Genomic DNA, 22,543 nt, shown 5'->3' on the forward strand with positions numbered 1-22,543 from the left:
GAATAGCTTCTTTGGTGGACTTTAAGGTTAGCAATTATGTCATAAGCTTCTTAAGAGGAGCTGAAGGGCCAAAAATGTTAGATGTCATCAGAGATTCTAGATGTCATTTCTAAAATATCCATGTGAAGTGAAAATAAAATACTATTCCCATTTTAGGAACCAATACACTATCACACACATTTTGGAGCACTCATAATCTAAACTCTAGAAATATTCTTGACTAACTTTTGGAGAGATACCAAACTCATTTCTAAAAATCCATGAAATAAGACACAAATTTTATCTTTAACCAGTATCAGTGTTTATTTACATCAATATTTTACTAAAGTTTTTACATTGTACAAAGTTATATAAATAGTGAGCAGGCTTAAATCCAAATGTAATAAATCTACAAGTTTACCACTCCTCCTCCATTAAGCCCCCCAAATCAAAAGTGACTAGCAAAAACCTGTCTAGAAGGGCAACTTCCAAAAGAGCTGGGTTTGGTTTTTGGGGGGACAGAATTTCAACCAGTATTGATTACTCCCTTTAACTGACCAAGCAGCAGCGGCAATAACATGAAATATGAGAGCTCTTCCTTTCCACTTCTCCTTCATAGAAAGTACACAGGATTTCAAGCATCCATAAAAGAAACATGATGTAACCAAACTGTAAATCACCCTTTTAAAACCATTGCAACAAGTTTAGAAGTTTCAGTTCTGCATTGATAAATGCAGCAGTTCTCAACCTCTATTGCACATTACTTTAGGGGGTACTTTCAAAAATATCAACACTCAGGCCCCACTTCACACCAATTAAATTCTTATTTAAGTGAAAAGGCTGGCATCAGTAGATTTTGAACACTGTTAGCTGATTCTAACTGCAGTTACGGTTAAAAAAACACTGGAGCAAAATGGTTGATCTCTTGGCCAGGGGAACAAGAATACAAGCTGCAATTACGTTTTTCCTTCAGGCTGTTTTTCATCCTGGAGTTTACGGGTTTTGGAGGATGTAAAAGCAAAATGTCACTTTGCCCTGCTTCTATATCCTTATCACAGTCTGCAGACACTCCCTCTGCCCCTCACCAAGATAAAACTAAAGTAACAGGGTCACCTAACTGGCTCTGATCTCAGAAACAATAAAACCACGAACATTTCCTATAAGCCTGGACTTCCTAACAAAGCAATTCTATCCCTGGCTTTTGCTGCACTGCTCTCTGAAGACTTGTCACAATCTCTATGAATATGAATATGTCACGACCTCTTATGAATATGTGTGGGCTTCCCTGATAGCTCAGTTGGTAAAGAATCTGCCTGCAATGGAGGAGACCCCGGTTCAATTCCTGGGTTGGGAAGATCCCCTGGAGAAGGGAAAGGTTACCTACTCCAGTATTCTGTGGAGAACTCCACGGACTGTACAGTCCATGGGGTCACAAAGACTCGGACACAACTGAGCGACTTCCACTTCACTTTCTATGAACATGATAAACGTGGGAGAGTTACTACTTTTCCATTATGAACAGACTAACGCAAACCTGGAAACTTTGGTACATGTTGCTTTTTTCCTTAAATAATTATGTTTCTACTTAGCAAGCCAGCCCTTCTCTTTGAGGTAAACATTTCCTTTCCTAAATGCTTCTGTCTCTGAGCTTATCTTCACTACGGGTAAAGGCCCAAAGATTATGAGGACCCAGAACTCGGTTATCCCCACCTAAGGAAAGAAACTTCTCAAGTGAATGAGAACCGGCCCAGTTAACCCATAGGTGTTTGAAGGTGTGACCCAAGATTCCAGTTCAACCAGAAGTGTGTCCTTTGGCTCCTCTGAACAATTCCCGAGGTGTCAGTCCCCTGCTGCCGCTTTCTCCAGTGGATTTTCACTATATTCGCCTCAACTGGACTGTGCTAAATCTTTTTTATAAAGTTCTAAATCAAGAATCACTCCAGAGATTACATGTAAAAATACTGGAAATGAACAGACACAAACATACACCAAGGAAACAAGAGCCTGGCTCTTGTCAATACTGACTGTTCTGGAACCAGTAAAACCCTTTACAGTAGGCTTCATTGATGCTTCAGCTAACAAAGACTGTCATGGCAAATCTTACTTGAAATAGTAAAGCATAAGCTCGATGCCAGCAAGGATCCCACCTGGCTTGTCCTCTGCTATATTCCCGCAGCAGATTACTGAGCACAGTAAATGCTCAGCACGCACGTGCTTAGTTGCTTCAGTCATGTCCAACTCTTTGTGACCCTATGGACCACAGCCCACCAGGTTCCTCAACCCACGGGATTCTCCAGGCAAGAATACTAGGATGGGTTGCCGTGCCCTCCTCCAGGGGATCTTCCCAACCCAGGGATCTGACCTGCATCTCTTGTATCTCCTGCATTGGCAGGCAGGCTTATCATCACTAGGGCCACCTGGGAAGCCCAAACGCTCAGTAGATACCTGCTAAATAACTAAAATGTTTAGACTTGGAAATTTTTCTGGTTCACAGAGATTAGAGCTTTAATAAGATCTCTTGCAAACTGGGAATCCTCTTTTATCTCTCTTAAGTACACATGCTACCCTATTGGGAGAGAGCTTTTGTCCTTGACAGAAATCATACAGTTCACTACCAACCTTGTCTAATAAGCTCCTCAAAAAAGATCTACCATTACTTGTGGCTGTTTTTCCAATTTCGATTCAAAACATGAACCGGACCATCTGCCTAGAGCCTGACAATTTATATGCCATTCGGGCATCTGCTAGCAAATATCCAATAAACCCAGCACTACCCCAGGTACAGAGCAGACAGGGGAACTTCCTTTTTGGTTGTAACAGCGCCCGTGTCAGAGCAGCAGGAGAGAAGTGTCAAGATGGCCACTCTCTGGATGGGGGCAACAGGCACCAACCCAAGAGAGGCCAAGTAACAGGCTAGTCAACAGCTCCTAAGGCCAGGCTCTGCCCAGAAAGGACAAGAGCAGCTACTCAAGTCAGTCAGACAGGCTTCCTCTGGAATTTGGACGAGAGATATACAGAGGATGGGCCTAAGGGAGGAGGAACAGGGAGAAGTTCCACTGACAGGCAGAGCTGCTTTGAGAAACAGGCAGAGAGCAGCCTGGCCCCAGCACCGGGCCCATTCCAGCCCATGGTTCCCTGACCACACACTATCTCTTCCAAGGCGGCCAGGCGGAGTCTCTGTGTGTTGGGAGCCGCGTTAGGCATTACTGACAAAATGAAGGCACAGCCCCAGCCCCCTCTCCTCATTCCACAGGCACGGACCTGGGATGAAGGAGTTAGCTCTTGTGATTCTGACTTCTTTTTTCCTTTCTTTGGTTGAGTTGGCTGGAAAGAATATTAAGGTGCTTAATGTTCTTGAGAGAAGCATAGAACGCACAAAGCCTTCTGCAGTTGTGCCCAGAAAATAATCTATAAAGTAACCGTTGACATTTGTTCAAGGATTTTTGCAAAGAATGTCCCAGGATGAGCATGTAGGCCGCAGCTTGAGGCCATGGGAAAGATTGTTATCTGAGACCTGTTTGTGAGGGAAATGTTTATGGCAAAAGAAGTTTGCTGAGTTTAGGGTTTAAGAATAATTAAGCATAGTTAGAAGCCTAGAGCTTAGGATACCAGGGACAAGCAGGATCTTAAAAGATAAGAAATAAACTGAGGCATGTGGTAGGCAGCCCAGACATCAGCATGCGTTACAATGTGATCACAAGAAAACACAACTCTGAGAGAATCGCTGAAGCAGGAACTCTGTTTGAAGGGCAACAATGAGATAACAATCTGGGTGAGGGGGAACTGAAAATGTCGAACCTCTGACCTAATGCTTTTGAAGAAGTATAAAAGAGAACCTAATGCTTGAAATACATGTAGTCCCGTACCTCGAGTCAGAGGCTACACCATTTCCCGCTGACACCGCTCATCCCTTCAGGCTGATCCCCCGACTGCTTTGGACGAGAGATATACAGAGGATGGGCCTAAGGGAGGAGGATCAGGGAGAAGTTCCACCGACAGGCAGAGCTGCTTTGAGAAACAGGCAGAGAGCAGCCTGGCCCCAGCACTGGGCCCATTCCAGCCCATGGTTCCCTGACCACACACTGTCTCTTCCAAGGTGGCCAGGGGGAGTCTCTGTGTTTCCAAAGAACATGACACGAGACCAGCCACTTAGCAGGAAACGGGGCTCCAAATCCCAAAATACATGAGAGTGATACTTGGTACTCCAAGGACAGGAGAGGAAGTTTCGTTAATACTTAGTCTACAGAGCCTAGCACAAAGTAAGCTCTCAGTGTAAGCTCAGTGACCGAACAAAGATTGGAAGCAGAAATAACAAAACTGTGAGGTAGATACCTGACATTCATGTTCATTTCCTCAGGGTGTGTGATACTAAGCTAATTAGCATGCACCAAAAGCCTGCCTTGAGTTTGAAGCGATACTAAGTGTTTCCCTCTTCCTAGTGGATTAGAATACTATCTAAGCAGAATAATAAAAATAAAGCACCCCTCAAAATTAAAACTAGAATCATCATATGATTCATCAATTTCACTTATGGGGATATACCTAAAAGAATGAAAAGCAGAGACTAGAGGACTTATTGTATAGCACAGGGAACTAAATATTTCATAATAATCTACACGGGGAAAAGTCTAAAAAGAACACAGACACATGTATGTATTTATATATATCATATTTATATAACATACATACAACTGAATATGCTGTACACTTGAAACAACATTGTAAAATCAACTATACTTAAATATTTAAAAATTAAAAAAGCAGATATTTGTACATCAATGTTCATAGCAGCATTATTAACAACGGCCAAAAGGTGGAAGCAAAGCATGTATTCATCAACATATAAATAGGTAAACAAAATATGCATACAAACAGAGTATTCGTTATTTTTACAAAGTAAATTCTGACACATTTTGCAACAAGATGGACCTTGAGGATGTTACACTAAATAAAATAACCTGGTCATAAAAGGACAAATACTGTTTGTATCCACTTATATGAGGTACTTAAGAGAGGTCACTCACAGACAGAAAGCAGAATGATGGTTGTCAGGGGCTGAGAGGAGGGTGGAACTGGCGAGTTACCGTTCAATGGATTGAGAGTTTCAGTTTTGCAAGGTTAAAAAGGTTCTGCAGATGATGGCAGTGACTATAGCACAATAATGAGAATGCCCTTAATGCCACTGAACTGTACACTTAAAAATGGTTAAAACGATAAATTTTGTTATGCGTATTTTATCACAACTAAAAAGGACTAAAAAAAAAAAAGAAAGCACCTTATTAGTCACAATAAGCTAGAAAGCCCAACCCCTTAAGCTATTCATGTCATCTTACAACTTCAAAACATTTCTTCAGGCCATCCATTAACTAACATTACCAAATGCATCAAAGGTAAGCTGCAATAATTTAGAGATCAGAAACTGAGGCATTCTGCAATTAAAAATATAAGTCAAAAGGAAGACAGGAGACAATAATAAGAATCAATAGTCACAGTGCAAGAACCTAAGGGATCCTCCTTGTTGTTGAAGAATTAAAAGAAATAAAAAGGGCAGAAATATAGGATAAGAGAAGACATAATTACAATTACCACAGGAAAACATTGGAAAATAAAGAACAGTTCTCTTTGACTGTAAAAATTCAGTGCTATACAATTTTAAATCATTAAATATGAAACTAGTTAAACCTAAATAAAAATCCAACTCAAGTTCAACCTAGTTCAAGTGCCAACTGGCCAAAGTGCATTAAAGGAAAGAGCTTAAATATTCCTTCTGACAACCAAGTCACTAGCTTTGGTTTGCTTCTTTTATACCCAAGAAAACCAAAACCTTCTCGTGCAGATCACCAGGTCTTTCTTAAATGCCATAATTTATATTATGCCATTTGACAAGGTATCTATCACAACCTTCTGACCCCAGATAGCAGTTAATCAATCTCTAGAGCAAAAGGAAATAAAACCTTCCTGGAAAATCTTGTGCAATGACTTGTTTGATGCTTTCTTTGTTTCTCCCACTGGACCTGTGCTATCTACATATGGCAGCCACCAGCCAATGCAGATACTGGACAGTACTGCATTCGAGGTAAGTTCCATGAAGGCAGGAAATTTCTCATCTTTTTACCAGTATGTATCTCCCACAGGAACTACCAAACAGGAGGCATTCGATAACATGTGAAATAAATATTCAACAGCTAACGCAGCAGATGGAGAGGACTGAGGAGAACTCAGTCTTGGAATAGCGTATACAAGTGGAGGGGGTTCATGGGGACTACAGACTCCCAGAGATTTAGGGTCAGATTTAGAAAAGCCAAAAGAAAACAAATGAAATTCCCAAAAGAAGTAGCCAAGAATTTAAATTCCCAAAAAGTGGACCTTGCTACCCAAAGTGTGGTCGACCCATGGGCCAACAGCACCTAGGAGCTTGTTAGAAATGAAGAATCTCAGTCCCTAACCCAGTCCAACTAAATTAGAATCTGCATTTTAAGAAGCAATTCTAATGCACATTAAAGTATGAGAAGCACCAGTCTATTTTTCTCTTTCCAGACTGAGCAAGTATTCTTCACTCAGCAAGTTTGGAAAAAAAAAACACTGCATACAACTACATGTAAATCGACAATAACTTTCATAAAAATTTCAATTAAAAGAACAATTGTAACAAACTTTGAAATCACACAGCAAGCTTTTCTGTATCCCTTCCCTATCACCTCTACCCCTGCTACATCCCCATACTATAAGAAAATGTCAGACACACACAGCATCTGTGGGCTCCACATACAAACATATATACACACACACACTCACAACAAAACATTACAAATACATATTACGAACTAGGGCACCTAACACAAGGGACCCCAGAAGAATATATCTACTTTCACTAAGAATTTTATGCTCTATTTTAGTAATAATTTTTAAGTGGCAGGATTAAATGCTACATTGCTATAATAATACAAAAGTTCTGGTTATGAGAAAACTATTCGATACAAAATCATTTTACATGGAATCTGGGTCTCACATTTTTCAGGGGTGTGTTGATACTGTTCTTGTTCTTAATGAATTACAACTATTCAAACTAAAATCCAATCCACTAAATGTTGTATCAATATAATCTAGACATAAAATTCAAGTTGTTTCTGATACTTTATCTGGAAGAAGGAAATTTTTTTTACCCCTTTACCCTTGTCTTGGGAAACTAAGCTGACTAGAAAAGAACTTTCTAGGTATTTAGGATTATGATTACTTACATTTGTCCCTTAAAAATTTTAGGTACTTCCCTAATCTTCTACCATGACCTCTTTTATACCTTCATATATAATAAAAAATTATTTTTTTGAAGATTTTTCTTTAAAAAATAACAGGGATTGAAAAATGCTCTCAAAGTCTTCTTGGACTTCACTATGAAAATACAATTAGACTGAAACTTACGAATTTCCCTCATATTAAGCTGCATTTGAACAGGTTAAAAAGTATAGTGGAAAAGAAAACACAATAAAATCTCAAGGGAAAAAGCCTGAGTTCGGTTTACTGGCCTGGTCTATAGGGAGTTTTCCATTCCTGCACTAGAGCATTCAGTAGGTTGTATCTATTATCACTTTTGGTGACTACTGAAGGATTTTTCCCCCGCTAAAGCTTTCTTGCTCCCTTGAGTGCTGCAGACAGTTGAGTATAGCAGACACACCCTAAGGTGACCCCCAATAATCAGATACATCCATATACTAGCCTCTTCCCTAGAGTTTGGACAGACTCGGAGACTTCCTTCTAGTCTACGAAATCTGGCAAAAGGGACAGGATGTCACTCCCATGATTACACAGTATAATTAAAAACCCCAGCTCCATCGGCTCCAGTGAGATTCTCCTGCTGGCTCTGAAGAAACAAGCTGCCGTGCTTCAAAAGGATCTATGAGAGGGCCACATGGGAGGTCCCAGTAATCGAGATAGGTGCCTGCTGACAGCCAGAAAAAAAAAAAAAAAAAATGGAGAGCTCAGTCTACTACCTCAAGGAACTGAATTACTGTCAAAAACCACACAGCACAGAAGGGATGTCCAAGCTCTACAAAGCACAGCTCTTCCAAAAGCCTGACTGCAGCCCATGAGATCCTGAGCAGAGAACCAACCCAGTGAAACCATGCCCAAATTCCGGACTCAAGAAAACTGTGAGGTTAAAGAAATAAAAGGTCTGTTGTTCTAAGCTGTTGAATTTGTGATACAATAATTTGTTACTCAGAAATAGAAAACCTCGGTATTGGTTACTTATCAGCAGACACTCATTTAACTAAGAACTGATTATTAGGATGAAGGCTAATTCCTGGAATTGTACTGTCTTATCTTTCCAATATGGAAATACATTATCAAACTTTAACAGTCCCTATAATCTCATATGGCCATTCACATTTTGGTTTGTGGAATTCTAATGCATTTTTTGTGGATTTCCAAGTTTTCTATCACGTTCTTATTCCCTTCTTTCCCTGAGTTGCACTTTTACCCTTTAAATGTCGATGTCACAGGTTGAATCCCTATTCTGGCAAGCCACTCAGATGCCAAATAGTTGCTACTGCCTACATTCCAACAACCTGAGAAAGGGCAGTAAGTGGAGCAGACCTCATCTCCAAGTTCTAGCTAAGAGAAAAGGACAGAATAGAGAGAGCAAGAAGAATAGGCTTTTCACTGTTAATTTCTCCACCAGCCCTCTCCAAAACTGTCAGATTGTTAAAATGAACCAATAATGGACAGTGGTCGACAAAGGTACTATTTTCCACTTACGAAAAAACAAAGGCAAATTTACAGAAATTAGTTAAAAAGCAGACCTACTGCAACCAAGTAGAAATTAGGTATTATTCAGCACAAAATGTGCTAAGAAGAAGTGAGCGAAATCTGTCATCAATGCCAGTCATTTATCAAAGGATACCCCACGCCAGATTTGCCATGCTCACGATCCCTCTTAGGCCCCCAAGCCACGTTCAAATCACTACTTTGATTTCCCAGATATTTCAAACTCAGGAAAGAGGCGGTCCAGAGGCCTGACACAGGTATTCCAATCACTGGAAAAGATGGTGTCTCATGGTAAATTAAATTAGCAGTCTAATTTACAGTGCTTCCAACGTGACTACCAACTAGACTCAATAAGGAGTAACTCCTGGAACAGCAGACTCATTCCCAGATTGTCACTGAGGGAAGCAAAGGACCACAAGAGACCCAGTTCACAGCCCTACTACTAACATAGCAACTCTCAAACAGCTTTAAAAACTGCAACAAGGCATCTCCAAATCCTGTGTGAACACAGAGAAAATGAGCATATAAAAATAACTTCTCTTCTTAAAATGTCTGTAAAAATAGTACAATATCCATCATTGAATGAATCACTGTGTTCACTGAAATTAAGACACTGATTGTAAAACGCAACATTACTTTATAGAAGTATATGGGAAAAAACTCAATTTTGTCACATTAAATGATCACTGATTTTAACACATACTTTGATTTCAGAGATGTTAAAAATGTGAAAAAAGGTGCATCTCAGAATCAATGACATACAGTGCTAAAAATGTATTCCTCAGAATTATTCAAATAGCGTAATACTGAGTCTCTTAAATTGACGTTATTCTTAATCAGTAGCACATTCTTAAAGCTATTTATTTTTTTTTCACTTCTGATTTGAAATGACGAATGTAGTGGCACTTATGTTCATTTCTGACAGACATCTTGCACAAACTGTAAAAATGAGGGATTCCCATTTGAAAGTCATCTCACTTTCATTAGAGACCCAGACCAGGAGATGAGATAAACAAGGCCTACATAAGTCAGATGACTGAGTACAGGGCCAGACTAGGAAGCAGCATCGGAGGTTTGAAGCCAGGTCTCTAGGACCTGTTCTCTGCTCTCTTCATAAAAATCTGAAAACATCAGTAATTACCATTTTTAATCCAACACTACAGAGTAAAACAATTAATAGAAATCTCTGTCCATTTTCAAAGATGTCTCTTTATGAAACGATTCTCAACTTCCCTGGCAGAATACTGATGACGGAGAATTTGTTTGGCTAACCGATTCAACTACTAAACGGTTCTGCTTTATCTGAATGGCACACCCAACTTCTCAAAAACAAATGCCTTCTCTGCATGCTCTGAGGAAGGGTGAAGGCCATAAAATATTACCTAATCAGTCAAATGCCACCAAACACTAGCCTTACAACAGGATCCTGCTGTATGAGATCACTGGTTCTTTACGAAAGGCTCTGGGCATTACAGAACATTTCAAAACTTTTTAGCATTTGCTATACTCAGAGCTAGAAATTGTGATCCTCAAAGCTTGTTGCAAATATGTTATGCTTTGCTCTGACTGGCGAACTGGTGACTATTTGAGGAGTCAGTAAATAATCCATCCTCTCAACACATTAGTCCCTTTTGTCCTGGTTTCTTGCAAGGTAATTCACAGGGGAGTTGCCAGTATTAACTGGAGAGGATTCAAACATTAACACATTTGAGTAGGAATGGTTGGGAACTTCAGCTGTAGGCTCCATCAAAATATTTCTAGATGTCTCTATTACAGAATTCCTCATTGTATCATTCATTTCAATCACTTCAAAGTCCATTTCGTTCCATTTTTCTGCATCATCTTCTTCATTCTCTTCCTCATAGTCATTGAGCCCAGAGGTAGAAAGCAGAGCTTTCTGGTCCTCACTTTTCCTGTGTTCTTTTCGCTGACGATCAAGCGGCAAGGTGGCTAATTTGTACAGCACAGGAAATAAAACAGCAGTGGCTACTGATGACCCCAAAGAGGCATACAAAACTACAGGCAAATCAGGGCATTTGCCTTGAAGAATTCCAATTACTGCAGGAATAGCCATTTCTCCCAGGGCGGCACCGACTACAAAAAATGCTGCAGCTTTCCCATGGATGGTCGTGTACTGCTCAATCCAAGATACTCCACTGGGGAACGTGGTTGCCATTGAGGCCCCATACACTGAAGTTGCTATCCAGAGACAAACTGGGCTCTTGTTGAAAAGGACCAGAAATAAAGATGAAGTCAGGCTGCCAATGTTGCTCAACACAATCATGGTTCCAGGTTGTAAACATGTAGCAAAAAAGATTGCCATGCCCCGGCAGGCTGCAAAGGTCCCCCAGAAGATGGAGTTCAACCCGGCCGCTTCACTTTCTTTCATGCCAGCATGGGTGGTTGCAAATGAGAAAACGTAAGAGCCATATGTTACCTCAGCTCCAACATAAAAAAAGAAGAACAGGAAAAGGAGACAGAGAAGGGTATTGTGGTATTTGGCTCTTCGAAACCTCTGAGCAGATGCTCTTGCTTTTTCTTGCTTTGAGCTTTTCTTTAAAAACAGAGCGAAAAAAAAGAGAGCAACTACAAAAATATAAGCACCGATAACAGCGTAAGCCCACAGTAAATTCATATCATCAGGTATTCCAAATAGAGTTTCTGAGTCAGCTTCAGGTGACTGGTTGAAGGCAGATTGGTTAAAGTCAGCCTCTGTGTGGTTTTCAGCAGACACCGTCGTGCCCAATGCCAATTTAGCCAGCAGTGGAGCCAAAAAGGCACCTAGGGCAAAACTGAAGTGTAAGGCCTGCATGTGTGGGGCTCCTTTGTCCCCCCAAATGGCCAAGATTAGGACGTTACCACCTATCAATGAAAGATGGAGAATGATTTAATTATAGTAACTTGCCAAAAAAGAAAACAGTTCATTACTATCAGAAAGAAATATTCTACATGGCACAAGAATTATAATATTCTAAGTTATCAACTGTGGCAACTAAGTCAATTCTACGATTAGTCCTTATGACTAAGTCAACTCTAACTCACCAGCACTACCAAGAAACTCTGAGCACTAGAACCTCGCACACTCACAAATGGAATTCTGTAGTCTAGTAAAGCCAATCTCCTAGAGCTAAGTACATTAGCCCAAGGCTTTTTACAATGCAGTTCCAATACCAGCTTTGAATACTTTGGCCACCTGATGTGAACAGCCAGCTCATCGGAAAAGACTCTGATGCTGGGAAAGACTGAAGGCAAAGGAGAAAAGTGTGGCAGAGGATGAGAGGGTTAGATAGCATCACCAACTCAACGGACATGAATTTGAGCAAACTCCGGGAGATAGTGGAGGGCAGAGGAGCCTGGTGTGCTGCAATCCACGGTGTCACAAAGAGGTGGACACAACTTAGAAACTGAACAATAATACCAGGCACAGGAGGGGTGGGGGTAGGGAAGGATATTTATATTTACTTACTTCTAAATATTTTAAATATATATTATCATCAGATAGTAGCCAAATAACCAAATTTTTCTATACTGGAAATCAGTAGTCACTTGAGGAAAAATTATTTATGTATACAGCAGACGCAAAACCCATATTCAGAAGCCTGCCCACGACAGGATTCTGCCCGTTACAAGAGCAAGTAACAAGGATGCCTTCTAACACCTGTGGTCACACTGTCTAGGTGTCTACAGGGTGAAGACGAGAAGCACAAGGTATAATATTTTTTTTCTTTCTTTTTAATAGATTTGCACATAAACATACAATTCTATCCTGTAATTTCACAACCAAATTAAGCCCAAAGTAAAAAATATTTCTCCAACCTATCAAATACCAAGGAAGAGGCGGAGAAAGTTGGCTTTAGGGATGAATGAATGTCACATACATTATTCAGGACATTTTAAAAAATAAAGATACACGAGGGCAGCAACTTTGAGAGAAAAGGGAAATAATATACAACACAGGTTTCTTAGTTTGAAAGGCAGAGTGCATTTTAAGTTGGAGAGCTGCTTCTATGTTTCCTCAGCCATATAATGGTTCCAAACCTGGTTTCATCTATTTATTCATCAATTCTTGCCACATTACAATGATAAAGACCTAGGCTGACTGAAAGCCTGCTCATCTGCACTGTAATCACCCACACTGGGGCCCCTCTCCTCTTTGGATACTGTAAATCAACAAACTCTCAAAGAACAAAACCCTCTGAATTCACTACGGGCACTCTACCTAGCAAGAAGGGTGGTACTGACTGGGAGACCCCATGAAAAACACAGTAGGTCAGTGTCATTTTAGGGGACAGTACAAGTGACAATTTAATACCATCTGCTCTTTTTCTAGGGCTTCCCTGGTGGTGCAGAGGTTAAACATCTGCCTGCAATGTGGGAGACCTGGGTTCGATCCCTGGGTCAGAAAGATCCCCTGGAGAAGGAAATGGCAACCCACTGGAGAATCCCATTTTTCTAGTAGAAAGATGCTACTCCCAGAGATGATAATGAAGGGCTCACTAACCTGTATCCAGAATGCCAATTGAAACACCGAAGGTAGACATCATGACGATCAGTAACACTGCGGTCTTACAAAATGGAACAAGATAAAGACCAACTGTAGTAGCGAACATCGACACCCCTGAGAAGAAAGGTCAAAGTCAGCTATGAAAAACACTATTTATGGCAAAGGGTCATAGATGAAGTCAACATCATAAAAACTCTCAAAAATGCAAAATAGGTCAAATTAAAGTTGAGTAATGAATAGAGGAAAGGTTCCGCTTCTATGAAGTTATTTCATTTAAAAGCTTCTATCATCTTTATGAACTATAAAGTTTAAGCTAGTCTAATATAAATACACTTCTAGTACTGCTAATAATCACAACATACATTATACCACAAGGCAAAATTTTATAGCCAGATAGCTCAAAAATTATTTTTTAACAACCTAAAGAGATTTTTAGATAAAGGTAAACAATTAAATGCAATTACTATAGTAGTTTGTAGTAGAAATGTATTAAACAGTGGCACTAGTGGTAAAGAATCTGCCTGCCAATGCAGGAGACACAAGAGACACAGGTTCAATCCATGGATCAGGAAGATTCCCTGGAGTAGGAAATGGCACCCCACTCCAGTATTCTTGCCAAGAAAATTCCATGGAGAGAGGAGCCTGGCAGGCTACAATCCATGGTAAACACATAGAGGCAGACACAACTCATCAACTGAGCATGCAGCATAAACAGATTTGTTTGAAGACTAGGGAGGGAAATATAAGAAATACATTCTTTCAACCAACTATGGAGATCAGAGGGATTATTTACTCATTCGTCAACAAGAGTAATTATCTCCTCATTTCCAAAGCAGTTTTGCCATATTCACCCAGATTTTCTCTAAACATGTCAATTTATCCCAAAAAGAGTAAGTTAAAAGCTTTGCTATCTATTTTGAGTGAGGTGGAGAGGCTTGGGTTGATCATCCACAAGGAGCAGCTGGGACAAAAATTTAGCATTCATCATTTCACCCACCATCCGCCACCCCCCAACCTTTGTTCTCAGCCCAGTGTCTAGTCTGGGCAGGTCTGAGGAATTTATTCTCATCTATGGCCCCAGAAGATCTGCCCTAAACAATGACAAACAAGAGCTCTTTAAACAACTGGCATGTGATCCAGCAGTGGTATCTAGACCACAGTGAAAGTCAGGAGGGCTAAGGATTGCTAACACACTAGTACTCATCTAAATTTCCAGAGGCATCCAGCCCAGATTCCAAGCAACTGCCAAGATGAGAGCGGGCAGCAGAGGAACCTCACCATCCTTAGTGAGGATGTCTAAACACTACTTTTAAGCTGTCAACCATTCTGCAAGCCAATATGTTTCATATTTTAAAGCAAACTGTAAATTCCTTGAAAGTCTCAAAGAAGCTGAAACTGTCGTTTACTCACCCAAAAGGAGAAAATGATTCATACTGTCAAAAAGAACTCCACCAATCACAGAGCCACCCAGGTATCCAAAGGCACGGCCCACAAAAATCAGAGAAAGACTGCTGATGTTGCGGTTCACATTCGTTGCCAAGTCTTGAAACGTGGGTCCCAGTATAGCAACACTCATTCCCTAAAATTCAAAAAGACAGAAGTTTTTATTTACAATCAATAAAATAATGTCTATGTATGTGGTAGCTTTTTGCACTATTAAAAAGGGAGGAGGGGACTTCAACAGACGGTACGAGATTAAGTCCCACAGTTAAATTCATAATGAACCTACTAATAGTACTACTAGAGCTATAGACTATTTCTGGTGTGTCAAATCCTATGGTTCTTCTCATCCTGACAACTCTCAAATTGAACTTTAAAAAAATTAAGTCTTTCAGCTTTTTGGTGCAATTCGGCTTCCTTTTTGAACAATACCAGAAAAGACTACAGTATTTCTATTGACAGTAAAACGTAACATTAAAAAACGTTTTTGAAAGTTTTAAGTAGTCTGAAACACATTGCATGCACAAATAACACAAGAATTGTGACGCTAAAAATTTAAGTTTTCAAGCCATCAAAACAGTATCCCATTTTTGATGCTGGTAAAACAGCAGAACTGCTGGATGTACATAGGGTCCTTCTTTAAAATTATATGTATAAAACATGAAGAGAGAAACAATTTGATCGTTTCCCAATCTAAACTTTTCTTCAAAGAAAACCAAAGCCTCAGGGGTACCGTCTGTAAGGCTTTCTTAGACAATATTACATACACCTGCATGCACCGGATTTAAAAACGAAATTTTATTCAAAGACTTGCAATTTTAGCAAAAATTAGGGGCTGCATTTGGCTTTCACAGGAAATTCCTTGGACACTTAAAAAAATGTTTCCAATCGGTCTACATTTCAAGAATAAGGGATTCTAATTGCACGACTCTGCCCTAAACGCTTGGATGTAGCCCCTCCCAGGACGCGGGCACAGGCACAGAGCTAGCGACTAATACATGAACGGAAGGCAGTGCCCCCGCTGTAACCAAATTAGTCCCACCTGCAACGCATTTAACAGGACGAGGAACGGCGTTTGCATTGACTTTTCTTCAAATACAAATACTCTAAGAATCAACTGTACCTCAGGGAAAGATACTAAGCGGCCAGAAGTGACAGCTCAGAGAACTCACCCTCCCAACTCCCCAAGACCCCAATATTTAAGACAAGCTACTAAGGGAAGTTTTCTGGAATAAAGTAACCGCCTTATTCCAGAAAACGACGGCCAAGACGTTTGGCAAAAGGCTAAACTAGCCTTGCACTTTGTTCTGGGAAAAACATTCAAGGATCAGAAAATTTGTTTTACATAAGATTATAGGCAGACTAGGAAACATTCCTGGCTCAACCACTTAACCGGCTGTGTGGTCCGAAAAAGTCACTCTTCCTGTCTGGGTCTATTTTCCCATATGCAAGAATAAGGGGTCAATTCAGTCAAACGAAGACAAGAACCCAATAAAGCAGCTTTGTGCAATAATTTGGGGGTTGAGTGAGCGGCTATAGACCTGGCGACCCCTCTTGCATTCTCCTGACCCCACAGAGGAGAGGTAGAAAGGTTTGCTGGAACTGGATGACATTATATATTACGAAAATCTATTTTACACTTGACAATATTTCTCGAAAAATCGCAATTGTGCCCATTTTACAGACTGCAAAACTGAGGCTCGGGCAGATGGATGAGCCCAAGGTCACGGAGTCTGCAAGCGGCGGAGACAAGAACACAGAAGGCCGCGTTCTCTGCAGAACGTCTGCCCTCGTCTCGGTTTGGGAGGGTTCCAGCCCCGGCTCTCACCAGCCCCAGGAAGGCGGCACACAGGAGGACGGTGATGAACCAGCGCAGCATGCTGTCTGCCCGGCCGCTCCGCCGGGAACCCACCACTGCCTCCGGCTCATTGTCCGCCGGGGCCTCGGCCTGGAGAAGCCGCTGCCCGGCAGCCGGGGCCCCGGCCCCACAGGGTTCCAGTTCCAGCTCCATCGTGGCGGCTCCCGAGCAGCGGTCTCGCTACCGCTCGGCTTCTCAGCGGAGCCTCGGGAACTCGGCACCCTGCCCCGGCCTCGTGCCTCCAGAGCCTGCGGTCCCGGCTAGCGCCACCTCCCCGGGGGTGGCCCTAGTCCGGGCGGAGGAGTCGAACTTCGAGATGCGCCGGCCGCCGCAGGCTGCGGCCGCGCGCCCTCCCTCACGCAGGGCGCCTGCGCAGATCACGTGGCGGAAATGTGGCCTCTCGCCAACCGCGGCCTCTCCCCAAACCGGAAGTTGATGTGGTTGCCCAGGAGACCCGACGTCTCTCTCAGGCCTCCGCATCACACTTAGCTGAGCCCACAGAGGCCCTGCAGGCGGGCGCCCCGTGGCGGAGCGAGCTGAAGCTGCAGCTTGGGACGAGTTAGGAGGTAAGATGCAGCCGAGCCGTCACGAGGAATTGCTGGCCGAGAAACGCAAGGTATGGCTTCGCGCCCGCTCCCTGGGTCTCCTCGTGGGGCGGGCGGGTGGGGCCGAGGGAACCCCCAAGATCTCTCTCTTATGCAAGTTTATAAAAGTTCTGCCCTAGTTCGTTTGAGTTCTGTCGTTCACCTGTCAGTCTACATTTGTTGAGCCACTATGTAAACTTTCACGTGTATGATCCCAATTGATCCTCTTAACAACACTCTAAATTCCATATTATCCTGGTTTTACAGATAGGAGGGTGGAGTCATAGTAACAACTTGCCCAAGGTCAGTGAGCGAATCAGTGGCTGTTCATAAACAGTGTAATACTAGCTCAAAAAAGAAATCTGGAGCCAAAGCTGCGGTTTCCAGCACACTCTCGCCCCAATCTCTACAAATATTTCCATTGTTGTAAGGAAGTGGAGCAGGGCATCGATTTGCAGAATCCCCGAATTAAGAAGACGCAGGTTCCATCCCCGGGCTGAGTAGATCCCCTGGAGTAGGAATTGGCAACCCACTCCAGTATTCTTGCCTGGAAAGTTCCATGGTCAGAGAAGCCTGGCCGGCTGCACCCCTTGGGGTCGCAGGGAGTCGGAGACGAGTGAGCATTAAGCACTGAACTGGATAAGATTATACCAGCGGAAAAGGGAAAACCTTATATTCTGTATCCCACTTTAGTTTTTTGTCTCCTTTTGCTCCTTGACCAGACAGACCAAAAGTGTATTTCTCTTTGTTGTCTATCTGGAGTATTCTTTTCCACCTAATTAATCCTTAGCTCATCCATGGTAGGCTCCCAATTATACCACACCTGAGTGTCATCATTTCCCTTGCAGCCCAACTTCATCGATTTGGTCATTAAGCACTTTCCCCATGTACATCAGAAAGTACAGGTGCTATGACTTAAGAGAACCTGTTTTAGATTTCAGAGTCAGGGAATATGTCTCTAAGTTTAATGGAGTTGAAACAAAAGGCATATATATATATATATATTAAAAAGAATAAGATATGATATGGGAGAGGTAGATTAGGTCCAGATTGCTAAGGGCAAATCCAGATTGCCTCCATTTCTTTCTCTTCTCCTTCTGAGACTCTAAATGACTTATACATTAGACCTTTTGATACAGTCACAAAGGTCCTTGCTGCTCATGTTCCTTTTTTTTTCCTAGCCGTTGTTTCCACCTCTGCTCTTGAATTTGGAGAAGGCAATGGCAACCCACTCCAGTACTCTTGCCTGGAAACTCCCATGGACAGAGGAGCCTGTTGGCTGCAGTCCATGGGGTCGCTAAGGGTCGGACAGGACTGAGCGATGTCACTTTCACTTTCATGCATTGGAGAAGGAAATGACAGCCCACTCCAGTGTTCTTGCATGGAGAATCCCAGGGACGGGGGAGCCTGGTGGGCTGCCATCTATGGGGTCGCACAGAGTCGGACACAACTGAAGCAACTTAGCAGCAGCACCTCTTGAGTTTAGATAAGCACTGTTGATTTCTTTATCTTCAAGTATGTTGCACCCATCCAGTGAATTTATTTCAGTTATTGTACTTTTCAGTTCAAAATTCCCACCTGGTTCTTTTTCATAGTTTCTTTTTCTCTGCTAAAGATGCCTATCTTTACATTCATCTTTACCTCCTGGAGCATATAATAGCTGCTTTAGAGTGTTTGAAAATTCTAGCAACTGTGTTATCTCAGAGTTTGTGTCTATTGCTTGTCATTTTCCCCTTGGAATTTGGTCACGTTTTCCTAGATTTTTTGTATGACAGGTAATTTTGTATTGTATCCTGGACATAAGTCAGTTACACTGTGCAGACTCTGGGTCCTGTTAAAATCCTCTGGAGAATGTTTCTTTAAGCAGGCCATCAACCTGGTTAAGTTCAGGCTGCAAGTTTCCTATAGCCTTCTGTGGGTGACGGTGCCAATCTCAGTTCAGTTGTCAAAGTCCGTGCTGTGCTGCTCTGGGCCAGTCCTGAACATGCAGCATTCCCGGGATCATCTGAGACTTGGGCAGTGGTTTACCTCTCAGACCAGTCGTCAGAGCTGTTGCTGTGCTGCTTGGGGCCTCTCACATGCACAGGGGCAAACCCAAGGGGCTTAGATGGTTCATACACCAAATTTTAGGGGTCACCTTTTCTAGCTCTCCCTTCCTCCCCTCCCCACTCACTTTCCAGTCCACAGAGTCTCCATTTCTCAGTTCGTTGGACCATAAAGATGGGGTTTCCATCAGAGTTTTAGCTACTCAGAACACAGCTACAAGAAAAAAGAGGCAGGGAAAGCCAGGCAGTTCACTGCCTTGCAGGTTTCTTTTCTCCAAGTCTCGATTCCCCGCTCCTTTGTTGACTTTTCACAGTCCTCGAGCACTTTCTGTCTGTATTTCATCATGAGTGGAGATGGGCTGGAGCAGGCTTCGGGCACCAGTGCTGAACCAGCACTCTGCCTCGCTGTCTTCAGTCTGCAGAGTCAGCTGAGGTGTGTCACCTCCTCTGGGAAGCCTCTTCTGACCCTCCTCTTCGTCTCTGCTCTGTTTTAGTTCCCCTCTGACACATAAATAGGAAAATTCTGTGTGAAGTAGCCAGTGGCCTATTAGAATTAGGCATGAGTCCATAAATACAGAATTTTCCCATTTATGTGTCAACTTCCCTTTTATACCAGGAATGCCCAAAGGAAGGTGATTATGTCTGATTTAGTCTTTAGCATAGTGCCTGGGACACAATATGTCTTCAGTAACTGTTTGTTGAATGTGGTAGACTTTTTCTGAACAGCCTAACCAAAAATCTGAATTCCTGTGTAGCCACGCTACCCCTGAATGTTCTAAACATTCTAGCTTGTGTTACGGTTGTTTCAACACTTACTTTTAGCTCCCTAGGAGATAGTAAGCTCAGTAAGATGGAAAGTATGGACCTTACGTCTCTCTCTCCCCTGTGGCATTGTATTATATACTTTATAAATATTATGTAATTGAATTGAGGGTTGTTGTTGCTGTTGTTCAGTCACTAAGTTGTGTCTGACTCCTTGCGACCCCATGGACTGCATCACTCCAGGCTTCCCTGCATTGAGGTTCAGTAAACTAATTTTAAAGTTAAATGTTTTAATTCACCCTAATTAAACATCAAAATAATTTTTTTTTTTCCTCAAAGGGAAAGATCTGCTTTCTCATTCTACCCACTTCACTCCAGAAAGCAGCAGGATACTTTCTCCACTTGCCTCCAGAGGTCACTCACCACCATTTTTTAAAAAGAGGTGATTAAAATAGGACATTGCTTCATGCAGGTTTCTCTTTAGACCATTACTGAGGATAATTTTTTTTTTCATAAGACAATTCAAGAAAAATAAAAACACTGATGGGCCTTTCTTTGAATAAATATAGTTTTGATTCCCTTGGGGGAAAAATGGATATTTTACAACATCTATGACAATTTATGAAGAAAATAAATATCTGGGTCTTAGTGGCTAAATGGATTAAAGACCTAAATGTAAGACCAGAAATTATAAAACTCTTAGAGGAAAACATAGGCAGAACCCTCGATGACATAAATCAAAGCAAGATCCTCTATGACCCACCTCCTAGAGTAACAGAAATAAAAACAAATGTAAACAAGTGGGACCTGATTAAACTTAAAAGCTTTTGCACAGTAAAGGAAACTGTAAGCAAGGTAAAAAGACAACCCTCAGAATGGGAGAAAATAATAACAAATGAAACAACTGACAAAGGATTGATTTCCAAAATATGCAATCAGCTGATACAACACAATGCCAGAAAAACAAACAACCCAATCAAAAGTGGGAAAAAAGACCTAAACAGATATTTCTCCAAAGAAGACATACAGATGGCTAACAAACACATGAAAAGATGCTCAACATCACTCATTATTAGAGAAATGCAAATCAAAATCACAATAAGAAAAACACCAATACAGTATACTAACACATATATTGGAGAAGGCAATGGCACCCCACTCCAGAATTCTTGCCTGGAAAATCCTGTGGACGAAGGAGCCTGGTAGGCTGCAGTCCATGGGGTTGTGAAGAGTTGGACACGACTGAGCGACTTCACTTTCCCTTTTCACTTTCATGCATTGGAGAAGGAAATGGCAGCCCACTTCAGTGTTCTTGCCTGGAGAATCCCAGGGACGGGGGAGCCTGGTGGGCTGCCATCTATGGGGTCGCATAGAGTCGGACACGACTGAAGCGACTTAGCAGCAGCAGCAATAGTGGCTAGTAAGATACTACCTTGGCATATTTGTGAAATGGCAACAGGGAGGCAGATTTTTCATCTTTCAACTTAAAATTTTATTTTGGACAAGAATGAGAAATTGGATTATGATTAGGGACTATATATCACTATTAGGACCTATTTAATCTTTATTCTCAGATAAGTTTCATCAGTGCTTAAAGTGCATCATGAAAAAGTAGGTGTCATCATAACTATTTCTATCAGTACACTAAACAATCATTCTTTAACCTCATCACTAAAAGCCCAGCCTGTTAAAACCAACTCAAAGATTTAATTTCAGTAAGATAACTTTCATGTTTGTGCTATGTATTTTGAAAAGTTAGAAAGAGCATTGAAAGGACCTAATATTGGTGTCTGTTTGATGGAATTAACTTATTAAAAATCAAAAGTTACTGATTCTTAATTTCTTTTTAAAAATATAAACTTAAAATTTTCTTTAGCTGGATGCGTTGTAACAGGGCTGCAGGACTCTCTGAATCTACTGTCATAATGTTCTCCTAGCCTGTGCTGATCAGATGAAATCTTTGCTGTACTGTACTATTATTAGCCAAAATCAATATATCAGGATCATAAAAACAAAGCAACCAAAAGTGAGAGTATGACTACTGTAGACTCTGCAGAGAAAAACAGGCTAACATATGCGCCACAACCACTGATCCCCGACTCGAGAGAGAGCCACAGCTGCTAAGCCCCCGTGACACACCTACCGAAGCCCAGGCTCCAGAACAAGAGAAGCTGGTGCCGCACAGCTGGAGTGGAGCCCGCACTCACCACAGTTAGAGAAAGCCCGCACACAGCAACAAAGACCCAATACAATGAAATCTTAATACTTAGTTAAAAAAAAAAAAACTCAATCGGCAGTAAAACCTGACCCAAGCTGATATGAGGCTGTTTATGATTTTTTATTTATTTGGTGGGAATGTGATATTAATGTTTGATTATGTATCCCATTGGGAGTATTATGTAATCAACAATATATTGCTATAGTACCTTCCCATAATTAAAAAAAAAACAACTGGATTCTGAAACGTGCAACCAAGGCTGCCAGAGAAGTGGTTATGGACCTATATTTCCTTTTTAAAGGTGATTTTACTGTTAAACATTTAGGGAAAAGCACATACTCACACATATACACATGTACACATACCATGCTACTACTTGTTGGAGCGTAT

At 41.6% G+C, this 22,543-nt stretch overlaps 2 protein-coding genes across 5 annotated transcripts in view; one reads left to right on the top strand and one right to left on the bottom strand.

Moving 5' to 3' along the window:
- MFSD4B (major facilitator superfamily domain containing 4B) lies at positions 4,747 to 16,724 on the bottom strand. Its single transcript, XM_005684568.3, is given in 5 exon segments — positions 4,747 to 10,392; positions 10,394 to 11,604; positions 13,244 to 13,360; positions 14,657 to 14,825; positions 16,515 to 16,724. Coding segments are annotated over 5 exon segments (1,737 nt in total). The 5' UTR covers positions 16,698 to 16,724; the 3' UTR covers positions 4,747 to 10,335.
- Positions 16,956 to 22,543, top strand: part of LOC108636724 — a 36,332-nt gene continuing 30,744 nt past the window's right edge. For all 4 annotated transcript variants that reach the window (XM_018053067.1, XM_018053065.1, XM_018053068.1 and 1 more), the window contains exon 1: positions 16,956 to 17,160. Coding sequence is in view for 3 of the 4 variants with exons in the window: in XM_018053065.1 (XP_017908554.1) it covers positions 17,116 to 17,160 (45 nt within the window). In the remaining variant the exon portion in view is untranslated. The remainder of the gene's footprint in view (positions 17,161 to 22,543) is intronic.

Source organism: Capra hircus, chromosome 9 (genome assembly GCF_001704415.2).
Source record: "Capra hircus breed San Clemente chromosome 9, ASM170441v1, whole genome shotgun sequence".
NCBI lineage: Eukaryota > Metazoa > Chordata > Mammalia > Artiodactyla > Bovidae > Capra > Capra hircus.